General features: G+C 48.5%; 1 protein-coding gene across 4 annotated transcripts in view; it reads left to right on the forward strand.

The window, feature by feature from the left end:
* HPS4 (HPS4 biogenesis of lysosomal organelles complex 3 subunit 2) overlaps positions 1-12,267 on the forward strand; it is an 82,843-nt gene that overhangs the window by 33,477 nt on the left and 37,099 nt on the right. For all 4 annotated transcript variants that reach the window (XM_069758977.1, XM_069758967.1, XM_069758960.1 and 1 more), the window contains one exon: positions 3,771-3,884. In XM_069758977.1, coding sequence (XP_069615078.1) covers positions 3,771-3,884 — 114 coding nt within the window. The remainder of the gene's footprint in view (positions 1-3,770; positions 3,885-12,267) is intronic.

Below are 12,267 nucleotides of genomic sequence, written 5' to 3' on the forward strand. Positions count from 1 at the left end.
CACCGTAATGTTTCTGCCTTGAAATGAGGTTTATTGTACTAACAGAAAATGTGCAATCTGCATTCAAACAAAATTTGACAGGTGCATAAGTATGGGCACCCTTATCATTTTCTTGTTTTAAATACTCCTACCTACTTTTTACTGACTTACTAAAGCACTTTTTTTGGTTTTCTAACCTCATTGAGCTTTGAACTTTATAGCCAGGTGTATGCAATCATGAGAAAAGCTACTTAACCCTGCTGTTCTGTTCGGTCTGGGGAGACCTATTTTGAACTTTGGTATTTTTTGGGGTGTTCAAGATGCGGTTCTGAAACTTGTGGTTGATTGACTTAAATGAGGATGGGTCGGTCGGCCACGGGTTTCAGAGCCGCATCTTGAATATTTTAAAGAATATTGAAGTTCAAAGTCGGTCATTTTTGACCAACAGAACAGCAGGGTTAAAGTGGCCACTTGCAAGTTGTTCTCCTGTTTGAATCTCCTCTGAAGAGTGGCATCATGGGCTCCTCAAAACAACTGTCTAATGATCTGAAAACAAAGATTATTCAACATAGTTGTTCAGGGGAAGAATACAAAAAGCTGTCTCAGAGATTTAACCTGTCAATTTCCACTGTGAGGAACATAGTAAGGAAATGGAAGAACACAGGTACAGTTCTTGTTAAGGCCAGAAGTGGCAGGCCAAGAAAAACATCAGAAAGGCAGAGAAGAAGAATGGTGAGATCAGTCAAGGACAATCCTCAGACCACCTCCAGAGAGCTGCAGCTTCAACTTGCTACAGATGGTGTCACTGTGCATCGGTCAACTATAGAATGCACTTTGCACAAGGAGAAGCTCTATGGGAGAGTGATGCGAAAGAAGCCGTTTCTCCAAGCACGCCACAAACAGAGTCAGCTGAGGTATGCAAAAGCACATTTGGAGAAGCCAATTTCTTTTTGGAAGAAGGTCCTGAGGACTGATGAAACCAAGATTGAGCTGTTTGGTCATACAAAAAGGCGTTATGCATGGCGGCCAAAAAACACAGCTTTCCAAGAAAAACACTTGCTTACCCACAGTAAAATTTGGTGGAGGTTCCATCATGCTTTGGGGCTGTGTGGCCAATGCCGGCATCGGGAATCTTGTTAAAGTTGAGGGACGCATGGATTCCTCTCAGTATCAGCAGATTCTTGACAATAATGTCCATGAATCAGTGACAAAGTTGAAGTTACGCAGGGCATGGGTCTTTCAGCAAAGCAATGATCCAAAACACCGCTCCAAATCTACTCAGGCATTCATGCAGAGGAACAATTACACTGTTCTGGAATGGCCATCCCAGTCCCCAGACCTGAATATCATTGAACATCTTTGGGATCCTTTGAAGAGGGCTTTCCATGCTCGGCGACCATCAAACTTAACTGAACTGTAATTGTTTTGTAAAGAGGAATGGTCAAAAATACCTTCATCCAGGATCCAGGAACTCATTAAAAGCTACAAGGAAGCGACTAGAGGCTGTTATTTTTGCAAAAGGAGGATCTACTAAATATTGATGTCACTTTTCTGGTGAGGTGCCCATACTTATGCACCTGTCAAATTTTGTTTGAATGCAGATTGCACATTTTCTGTTAGGACAATAAACCTCATTTCAAGGCAGAATCATTACTGTGTCCAACAGTTATTAGATATATGAAACCGAAAAAAAAAAACAATTTTTATAAAACATTAAGCTTAAGATTAATAGGGGTGCCCAAACTTTTTCCTATAACTGTGTATATGTGTGTATATATATATATATGTATGTATGTATGTATGTATGTATGTATATATATATATATATATGTGTGTATGTATGTATGTATGTATGTGTGTATATATATATATATATATATATATTATATAATATATATATATATATATATATATATATATATATATATTTTATATATATATATATTATATCATTATATATATATATATATATATGTGTGTGTGTGTATGTATGTATGTATGTATGTATGTGTATATATATATATATATATATATATTATATAATATATATATATATATATATATATTATATATATATATATTTATATATATATATCATTATATATATATACACGCACACGCACACGCACACACACACACACACACACACACATACACACACACACTCTCACACACACACGTATGTGTGTGTGTATATATATATATAATATATATTAGTCCTCTCTTTGTATATTGCCTCATTATTTCTGATGGAGCATGGGAAAGCTACTTTTCTGATGGAGGCGGCTGATAGACTGGTCTTCTGGTCAGATGCTGCCCCATAATCAGTAATTTTATGTATAACGAGAGAAAACTATGCAATAAAGAGAGGGTGCTGTGACTAACAAAACCACAAATATACGCTATGTAAGGGACGATGCTATATAAAACAAGACAATACTATGTAATATTGGGACAGCACTGTATGTAACGACGGGAGATGCTACATACGGTAATAAGGGACTGCCCCATACATAACTATAGAGGATGGTACTTAATAAGAATCTCAGTTTGAAAACAATATTTAGAGGTACTGCCCCTCGTCAGTGCAAAGATCTGTTTTGACTGAAATCCAAGGGGAATCGTTTCTCCTTACCGAGAATGACATGTCAAGCATGCCAAGATGAGGAGACTTTTAAGATGCAATGCTTCTCTAGGAAATCTGCAAATTGTCATCCTAAGTCATGTGACAAGGCTCGTTAAAGGGTCGATAATGACTGTTAGGATTCCTACTTCCTATAGGTTGCTCTAGAGTTCTAGTCCTTTTTCTCTCCGAAGAGACCATTTGCATATTTCCCTATCCTAGCATGCGTGTCTCCCTATCCTGGTATAAAGTATATATCCCTCATCCTGTGTGCCCTGTTTTGTAATGCATTAAAAACAAACAATGTTATTCGCCTTCCCTTGCACTCTCACGGCACACGGGGTCCTCTTCTATAGCCGGCAGCTGACTTTGGTGTCACCACCATGGCTCATGGTCATGCACCCCAGTCACAGGCATGCCAACGTCAACTGCTGGTCTCTGATTGGCTGGCGGAGTGTAATGCAGCCCAGAGAGCCAGTGGGTTCCCTGTGCCGCAATACATTTCAGCTGATTGTGTGTCCTCAGACACACATCCAGCTGCAATACTTACTGGTGCTGGCAGGCCCCCCTCCACCTCTGAGCCTGGTGCAGCTGCACTAGCAGTATGTCCAGAGATGGTTATGGTAGGACATTTAGGCCACTCAGGCTGCTTACAGTAGCAAAATCTACATACGATTTTGTGGTGTTGTCGAAAAACGACTCCTGGGACACTTGGAAAATATGGCTGTACCACTGGTTCCACACCAAGTCAATGTAACGCTTAGCTGTTAGTGTTCCTGGAATGAAGACTAGAAGGGTCCGGTTACCGTACATTATGCCACCTCCCACCATAATCCGGGGAGTAGGACTGGAATGACATTCACTCACGAGGGTCTATTCGTGGTATTGCCCACGTGGTCTCCAATTCAATCTCTGGCTATCGTTGCGTCCAAGGCTCATTCCAGCCTCCAATTTCCATCTGTAGAATATTTTGTTTCCATTTTTTTCCATCATTTGCATATCATTAACATGTCTATTGGACCATTTATTTCCATAATTCCACAATTTATCCTTCTCGGTGCTGCAGTTTCGATGTTGAGGACTGTATATAGAGAATGGAGTATAATTGTGAACTTTGTAATAATGTTTTGGAAAATACACTTTTTTCATTTGCTGGTTTTCTTCTCAGGTTCGTTCTCAGGTGGAGCTGAGCGAGGAATGGAATCTTTACCTGGAACATGTTCAGAACACCTCCGACCTGCACAGGATCTTCAATTCCCTCAGCCATGTGGATAAAACTAAAGTATGACCCCACCGTCCAGAGATCAATATCTTATATGGTGTGATTGCAGTCATATCATGTTTACTTATAATGTATAGTGTCATTATCCATCTGTATCATTTTATCTAGAGGCCATCACTTTAGTGCCTCCATACACAGCTAAAAGTTGTCCGAAACCAATGATTTTGTCAAGATCTGCCTACCATCTAATGTGTATAGCGGCCTCCCAACAGTTTCTCAACAGATGATGTCAGAGGAGATAAGTATTGACTGATTTCACCGAATTCAGCCTATCCCACAGTTCTACAGGCAGATAAGCTGCAGCCAGAGGAGCCTGGCAGCATCTTAAGCCCACCATACACAATAGATCATTTGACCATTAGCTATCTCTCCCATCCCCCATGCCTCGGTTAAGCGTTCCTGTGTTTTCAAGGATAGTCATTGCCAGACTCATTTGTCTGAGAGTCATAGCCTGGAGAACAAAAAAATCATCCGCCAACAGTCGAACGTGAGGAATCCTCCTCTTCCACGACATCATGTGTCTGGGTAAAGGTCGGGAGGCCCCCATATACATTAGACTGTTAGTGGATCCATCTGATATCAGAGGGTTTATCCAGATTTAGTCTCATGTGCATGGGGCCTTTATTTTTCCTCTGCCCATAGAGGATACACAAACCTATCTACCGTTTTCACAATTGATGCCATCTTTAATCTTTAACTGTAAATCGGTGAGTATTTGTTATTGTCTGTGTTACATTTGCATTATTAAGATAGTAATTAATAGCAATAGAATTGCAAGATAACTATAAAACTTTTTTTACTCTGTCGCCTCATTGGGGGACACAGGACCATGGGTGTTATGCTGCTGTCCACTAGGAGGCGACACTATGCATAATGTGAAAAAGATTAACCGTGGCTCCTCCTCTGCAGTATACACCCCTGGACGGCGTCAGCCTTCTCCAGTTTTGGCTTAGTGTCGCATAGGAGGCACACCTACAATTTTTTTCTTTACTCCGTTTTTCCGACGGGATGACAGATGAAGAAAAGTGGGTCTCCTGCGAGACTCCCGGCATGGCTCCTTCCTCGGCCCCCTATCACGGGGTGCCCGGTTGAAGTGGAGATGGCTATTCCCCATGTCCCTCCTTCCCCAGTCCCTCGGGTGCTGGTTGGAAGTCGAGACCCCCCTCCTTCCCCAATTCCTTTTGGTTTCTGGGTTGAGGTCGAGGCGAGGATAAAGCCCCCTGATGGTCACACAGCACCCTCCCTCCCACCGTTATCCTGCCTTTAAATCCGGTTCAGATCCGACCCCCTCCCGGACTTTCGCGCCCTTCTGGGCATCAGGCATCTAATTTAGGCCCCGTCTTCGGCCTAGCTGAAGCCGCCGCCTCCTCTCCGTCCCCCGGCCCACTCCCCGGATGACAAAGATGACACTCTACAGTGTCAGAGGCAGGGGTGGATTAAGGGTAGCCAGGGCCCCGGGCTGTTCAGACACTGTGGGCCCCCCCCCCCGGTCATGTGACGGGGGTCATGTGACGGGGGTCATGTGACGGGAGTCATGTGACGGGGGTCATGATATACCCGAACCAGATTATTCCAGAAAAATGGCCGGGCCCTACTCTACTGTAACCTATTAAATATTTGTTAGAATCTGCAATACAATTTAGGTATATTTTGACCAATAATATCACATACAAGGAACAAATACCACCACACTATGACCAGACCACAAATTACAACCACAGTGATCGAATAATATCACATACAAGGAACAAATACCACCGCGCCATGTCAAGACCACATATTACCACCACTTGGCGACCAAATATCACATACAAGGGACAAATACCACAACACCATTTCCAGACCACATATTACCACCACATAGTGACTGAATACTACAATACTGATCAGTAAAAAACAACAACACAATACTATCACCATAAGTGCCAGTATTCACAGGAGATCTGTACTTAGTATGCAGTGTCTGTGTAGAGGTAATACAGAGATCACTGGTGGTATTATCCACAGGACCTCTATATAGTATACAGTGTATAGTGTCAGTGTATAGGTAACACTGACTCACCAGTGACGTCTCTAGGTGAAGTCCTTCATCTTTCATCCAGCACAGACCGCCATCATTTCTTCCAGCCAGGACTCATTTCTGTAGGAAATAACAGTTATCTCGAGCTCCGCTTGCAGAACACATTACTTAATTTTTCACAACTTCTACATTACACCACATGAAGAAAAAAAGGCGATATAGTGTCACTCTGCACAGTAACAGGACCGCCCCCCATTTAAAACGGTATACTCAAAAAATAAAATAAATACATCACTGCAGTAATAATATCCCTTAATTAGCCCCTATGGTAATAATATTCCACATCCTGGCCCCGTGTATCTCATTCCTGGCTCCAGCCATATGTTCTCGCATCCTGCCCTCATGAGTATCCATTCTACCCCATATGATCTCCACATCCTGCCCCAATATGTCTCCATCGTATCCATCCTGCCCCATGATCCAATCCTGCCCCATGTCTTTCATTCTGCCCCATGTCTCCAATCATGCCCCATGTCTCCAATCATGCCCATGCCTCCAGTCCTGCCCCCAGTGTGTCCAGCAATCTGCCCCAGTATGTCCAGCATATTGCCCCAGTGTCCAGCAATCTGCCCCAGTGTCTCCAGCATATTGCCCCCAGTGTGTCCAGCATTGCCCCCAGACAGTGTGTCCAGCAATCTGCCCCAGTGTCCTCCAGCAATCTGCCCCAGTGTCCTCCAGCAATCTGCCCCAGTGTCCTCCAGCAATCTGCCGCAGTGTCCTCCAGCAATCTGCCCCAGTGTCCTCCAGCATTCTGCCCCAGTGTCCTCCAGCAATCTGCCCCAGTGTCCTCCAGCAATCTGCCCCAGTGTCCTCCAGCAATCTGCCCCAGTGTCCTCCAGCATTGCCCCAGTGTCCTCCAGCAATCTGCCCCATGTCCTCCAGCAATCTGCCCCAGTGTCCTCCAGCAATCTGCCCCAGTGTCCTCCAGCAATCTGCTCCAGTGTCCTCCAGTATTGCCCCAGTGTCCTCCAGCATTGCTCCAGTGTCCTCCAGCAATCTGCCCCAGTGTCCTCCAGCAATCTGCCCCAGTGTCCTCCAGGATTGCCCCAGTGTCCTCCAGCAATCTGCCCCAGTGTCCTCCAGCATTGCCCCAGTGTCCTCCAGCAATCTGCCCCAGTGTCCTCCAGCAATCTGCCCCAGTGTCCTCCAGCAATCTGCCCCAGTGTCCTCCAACATTGCCCTCAGTGTGTCCACCGTTATAAAAAAAAAACAAAAAAAACAAAGTCTCCTCACCTGTCCGCGCTCCAGCGATGAGCTCCCTCCAACAGAGCACACTCGCCGGCGACTGACAATGATGTCAGACGCCGGCGACGTGTGCGCCTGCGGCCGACATCAGCCGCCAGCCTCCAATTGGCTGGCGGCTGTTGTTAACTATTGATGTGCGGGCGCGCGCAGTGCCGGAAGGGGCCCGGTGAGCAGATGAGAAGGGGCCCGATGCGGCCCCCTCTCTCTGCTCACCGGTTACGGCGGGGGCACATAAATGCCGGCGGCGGCCGCCGGCATTCACAGATGATTATCAGAGGGTCAATCTGTGCGGTAGCCCAGGGCCCCCCCAGACTACTGGGCCCTGGGCTACCGCCCATATTGACCCTCTGATAATCCGCCCCTGGTCAGAGGGGGCGGATCGAGACAGAAAGGGCGCGTTTTTACACAGTTCTGCCGCCTTTTTCCAGCTCTCCGCTCCCTTCTCCCCCTTCCTCTCCTTCTCAGCAGCCATTTTCTACTGCAGATTAACCCTGCATCTCCTGGTCTGCAGGACCAGGACCAGGCAGCCAGTCTCCGGGGGGCACAGGACTGTGGATCTTCGGCGCTGGACCTAGGGGCACACTGGTGGGGTAAGATCACAGCTGGGTTTTTTACTCAGCTGTGAATCCATATTCCCTATAAGGCTCCCCTATAGGCTTCTCTGCATCACTATAGGGTCCACTACATAGCTAGCCCTTCTGCACTCTGTGCACTATGCCGGGCTCAAGGTCCAAGAGAACCAGGCAGAACTGCTATTATGCATTCTGCACAGCCTGCGGGACCGCTCTCCCCAGTGGCAGCACGTACCCGCATTGCCAGAACTGTATACAGACTAATGTGTCAGCCCCAAGAGGCCCCTGCCACTGCTTCGGTGTCTAATGCCATGCCGGAATGGGCTACTCAGATGTCGCAATCTATGACGCAGTCTATAGATATCCTTACCTCCAAATTGCTTCAGGCTCTGCAGGGTCATGCCTCGGCTATGACCGTTACCCAGCAAAGGGAGAGCTGGACTCAGGAACAAGATGACCCTGGCACATCCACGTCTAGGTCAGGACGCAAGCGGACCCATAGATCAAGTCCATCTGCGTCATCCCATAGAGCACGGTCATCCCCTTCTAGGGAGAGACACCATAGCTCCAGGTCATCTAGACCGTCCCATTCCAGGGACAGACAATGCAGATCTCCGCAATCCCCGACCAGAGAAGGCCTCCTCCCCAGCTCACCCAGCAGGGGACACCTCAGTGATACACAGGATTCGGAAGGCATTTGCGACTCTGACTCAGACAGGGAAACAGAGGGGTCCCTGATCCCAATCCCCCCTAGCAATACAGCGCTAGTTGAAGACATAATCTCTTCCATCCATCGGATGCTGGACATTTCTGATCCGCCACCAGAGGCCCCAGAACATAAGATTTCCTTTAAAGGACCTCTGAAGCCGCCTAAGGTTTTCTTAACCACCCAGAGTTTAAGCCGATCCTTAAAAAGCAGCTCTCACAGCATGAGAAAAAATTTGCTAATCGCAAATATCTGGAGGCGGGGTACCCCTTCCCGCAGAAGGACACCAAGGAATGGACAGATCCACCCGAAGTGGACCCCCCAGTCTCTAGGCTAGCAGCACAGACCCTCTTTTCACTGCCAGATAGCTCAACCCTCAGGGACGCAGCAGACCGGCAGGTAGAACGCATGGCTCGTTCAATTTTCGAGGCAGCAGACGAAACCCTGGCTCCCGTGTTCACTTCAGTTTGGGCTACCAAGGCCATTCTGGCCTGGGCAAAAAATTTACAAGCTCTCCAAGCATCCGCTCCTGAGCTGTCGGACCAAGCGGTTCAAATAGCAGTTGTAGCAGATTACATGCTTCATGCAGCTCTGGATTCAGCAAGGGGAGTAGCGGGGATAGCATCAAACGCCATCACAATTCGGCGTATCCTCTGGCTGCGGGAATGGAAAGCGGACACAGCCTCAAAGAATTCCCTCACGCACCTCCCCTACCTCAGTGGGAGACTTTTCAGTGAACAGTTGGACACGATGATATCCAACGCTACCGGGGGTAAGAGTACTTCACTTCCCCAACTCAGACCTAAACGCACTTACAAGAAGCGTAACCAAACTCGAATCCGATCCTTTCGGAACTCCTCGGGCTGGTCCATCTCGCGTCCAGCACAAAATCGTAAACGTTCCTCACGCAGGGACAACTCACGATTGACGCAAAGGTCGGACAAGACCTGGCAGTCAAAAGCAGGCCAGTCTAAGCCCAGAGGAGGAAAATCTCAGACTTTCTCCTCATGACTCACGGACTCCGGAAGACACCATACCTGTAGGCGGCCGACTTTTGCTCTTTCATCAAGTCTGGCTGCCTATTACAGAAGACAGGTGGGTCAGGGAACTAGTGTCTTCCAGATACAAAATAGACTTCACCTCCAACCCACTGGACGGATTCTCTGTCCCCCCCCAAAACCACCAGCCAAGGCTCGTGCCTACCACCAAGCGGTCTCCTCGCTTTTTCAAGCAGGAGTCATAGTACCGGTCCCCACGACCGACCGCTTCCGAGGGTTCTACTCCAATATGTTCTTAGTTCCCAAGAAAGGAGGCAGTGTACGGCCTATACTAGACCTAAAACAGCTCAACAAATATGTACGGGTCCGTCACTTTTGCATGGAGTCCCTTCGGTCCATCATTGCGTCCATGGAGAAGGGAGAATATCTCGCCTCCATAGACATACAAGACGCATACCTGCATATACCTATTGCACCTGCCCATCAGAGGTTTCTCAGGTTCGCAATAGGCCAGGACCACTACCAATTTGTGGCTCTCCCGTTCGGACTCGCCACGGCTCCCAGAGTGTTCACCAAAGTCATGGCAGCCACCATGGACGTCCTGCACTCCAGAGGCATAGTAGTCGTTCCATACCTGGACGATCTACTCATCAAGGCTCCTACCTTCAAGGACTGCGAGCTCAGCGTCTCAATCACAACCGATAGTCTGTCGCATGGGCTGGTTAATCAACCTACAAAAGTCATCACCAACCCCGAGTCAGTCCCTGACCTTCCTGGGAATGCTTATTCAACACCTCCAGGGGTCTAGTGCTCCTTCCCAAGGACAAGGCACTGGCTCTCCGCCTAGGAGTTCGCACCCTCCGCCGCAAACACCCTCGATCTCTCCAGTTTCCCATGAGAGTCCTCGGCAAGATGGGGGCAGCAATAGAAGCGGTCCCATTTGCCCAGTTTCACCTGAGGCCTCTCCAACTAGCCATTCTCAAGTCCTGGGACAGGAATCCCTTTTCTCTCGACAGGGAGTTCCAGCTAACGTCGTCAACCAGGAGGTCCCTGCACTGGTGGCTCAAGCCAACCTCGCTAGCAAATTGGAAATCCTTTCTCACAGGTCAATGGAAGGTTCTGACCACCGACGCGAGCCTGACAGGTTGGGGTGTGGTGCACCTACACCACAGGGCAAGTGGTCCCCAGTGGAAGCGACCATGCCCATCAACATCCTGGAAATTCGTGCCATCCTTCTGGCATTGAGGGCCTTCCATCACTTACTGGCAGCCTCTCACATCAGAATACAGTCGGACAATGCCACGGCCGTAGCATATGTGAATCACCAAGGGGGGACCCGCAGTACCCGGGCGATGCGAGAAGTGTCACACATCCTCCACTGGGCGGAGGACACAGGGTCGGTTCTCTCGGCGGTCCACATTCCAGGTGTGGACAACTGGGAAGCAGACTTCCTCAGCCGACAAGGAATAGACTCGGGAGAGTGGTCTCTCCATCTCAAAATTTTTCACCAGATCTGTCACCCCTGGGGGACCCCAGATGTGGACCTAATGGCATCCCACTTCAATGCCAAGGTCTCCAACTTCATGGCCAGAACACACGATCCGCGGTCGCTCGGAGCAGACGCTCTGGTTCAGGACTGGACCCAGTTCCAGCTTCTGTACATTTTTCCACCTCTCCCCCTGATACCCAGGGTGGTGAGGAAGATCCAGCAAGAGGGAGTTCCAACCATCCTAATCACACTTGACCGGCCCAGACGTACATGGTACGCCGACATCGTACAACTTACAGCAGACGCCCCCTGGCATCTCCCCAACCGCCCTGATCTTCCCGTTCTACCACCAGAACTCAGGGGCTCTCAATTTGACGGCGTGGCCCTTGAGACCTGGGTTCTAACCCAGGCAGGGCTCTCGCCGGACGTCATTGGAACCATGATCAGGGCACGGAGGCCAGCCTCTGCTAAGATTTATTACCGTACCTGGAAAGCTTTCTTTACTTGGTGCGAATCTCGTGGCCAGACTCTATTCCCTTTTTCCCTCTCCAAACTACTTGGTTTTCTTCAATCGGGTCTGGAGGCCAGGTTGTCCCTGGGCTCGCTTAAGAGCCAGGTGTCAGCCCTCTCAGTGCTTTTTCAAAGGCGCATTGCTACCAAGCCGCAAATAAGGACATTCCTTCAGGGGGTTTCCCGATTGGTTCCCCCCTACAGACGACCACTAGAAATGTGGGACCTCAACTTTGTCCTGACAGCATTGCAGGGACCACCCTTCAACCCCTTAAGGAGGTCCCGCTCCGCCTTCTATCCCAGAAGGTGGTTTTCCTGGTGGCAATCACCTCGCTACGCAGGGTGTCTGAACTGACAGCACTCTCCTGCAGACGGCCCTTTCTGGCTTTTCACCAGGACAAGGTAGTCCTCCGTACGTCCCATCCTTCCTTCTGAAGGTTGTGTCCACCTTCCACCTCAATGAGGAAATTTCTCTGCCTTCCCTTTGTCCGTTCGCGGTTCATAGTGGAGAAGGCTCTGCTTACGCTTGACCTTGTCAGGGCATTGCGTATATATGCGTCTAGGACTGCGTCCTTCCGGAGGTCTGATTCTCTTTTCCTTCTTCCAGAAGGCGGCCGCAAGGGTCTGCCGGCTTCCAAAGCTACCCTTGCCAGGTGGATCAAATCCACCATACAAGAGGCCTACCGCCTTAAGAATTCTCCTCTTCCAGCCGGTATTATGGCACTCTCTACATGGGCGGTGGGGGCCTTCTGGGCCATTCGGCACCAGGCTTCAGCACAACAG

This window comes from Ranitomeya imitator, chromosome 1 (assembly GCF_032444005.1).
Source record: "Ranitomeya imitator isolate aRanImi1 chromosome 1, aRanImi1.pri, whole genome shotgun sequence".
Lineage (NCBI taxonomy): Eukaryota > Metazoa > Chordata > Amphibia > Anura > Dendrobatidae > Ranitomeya > Ranitomeya imitator.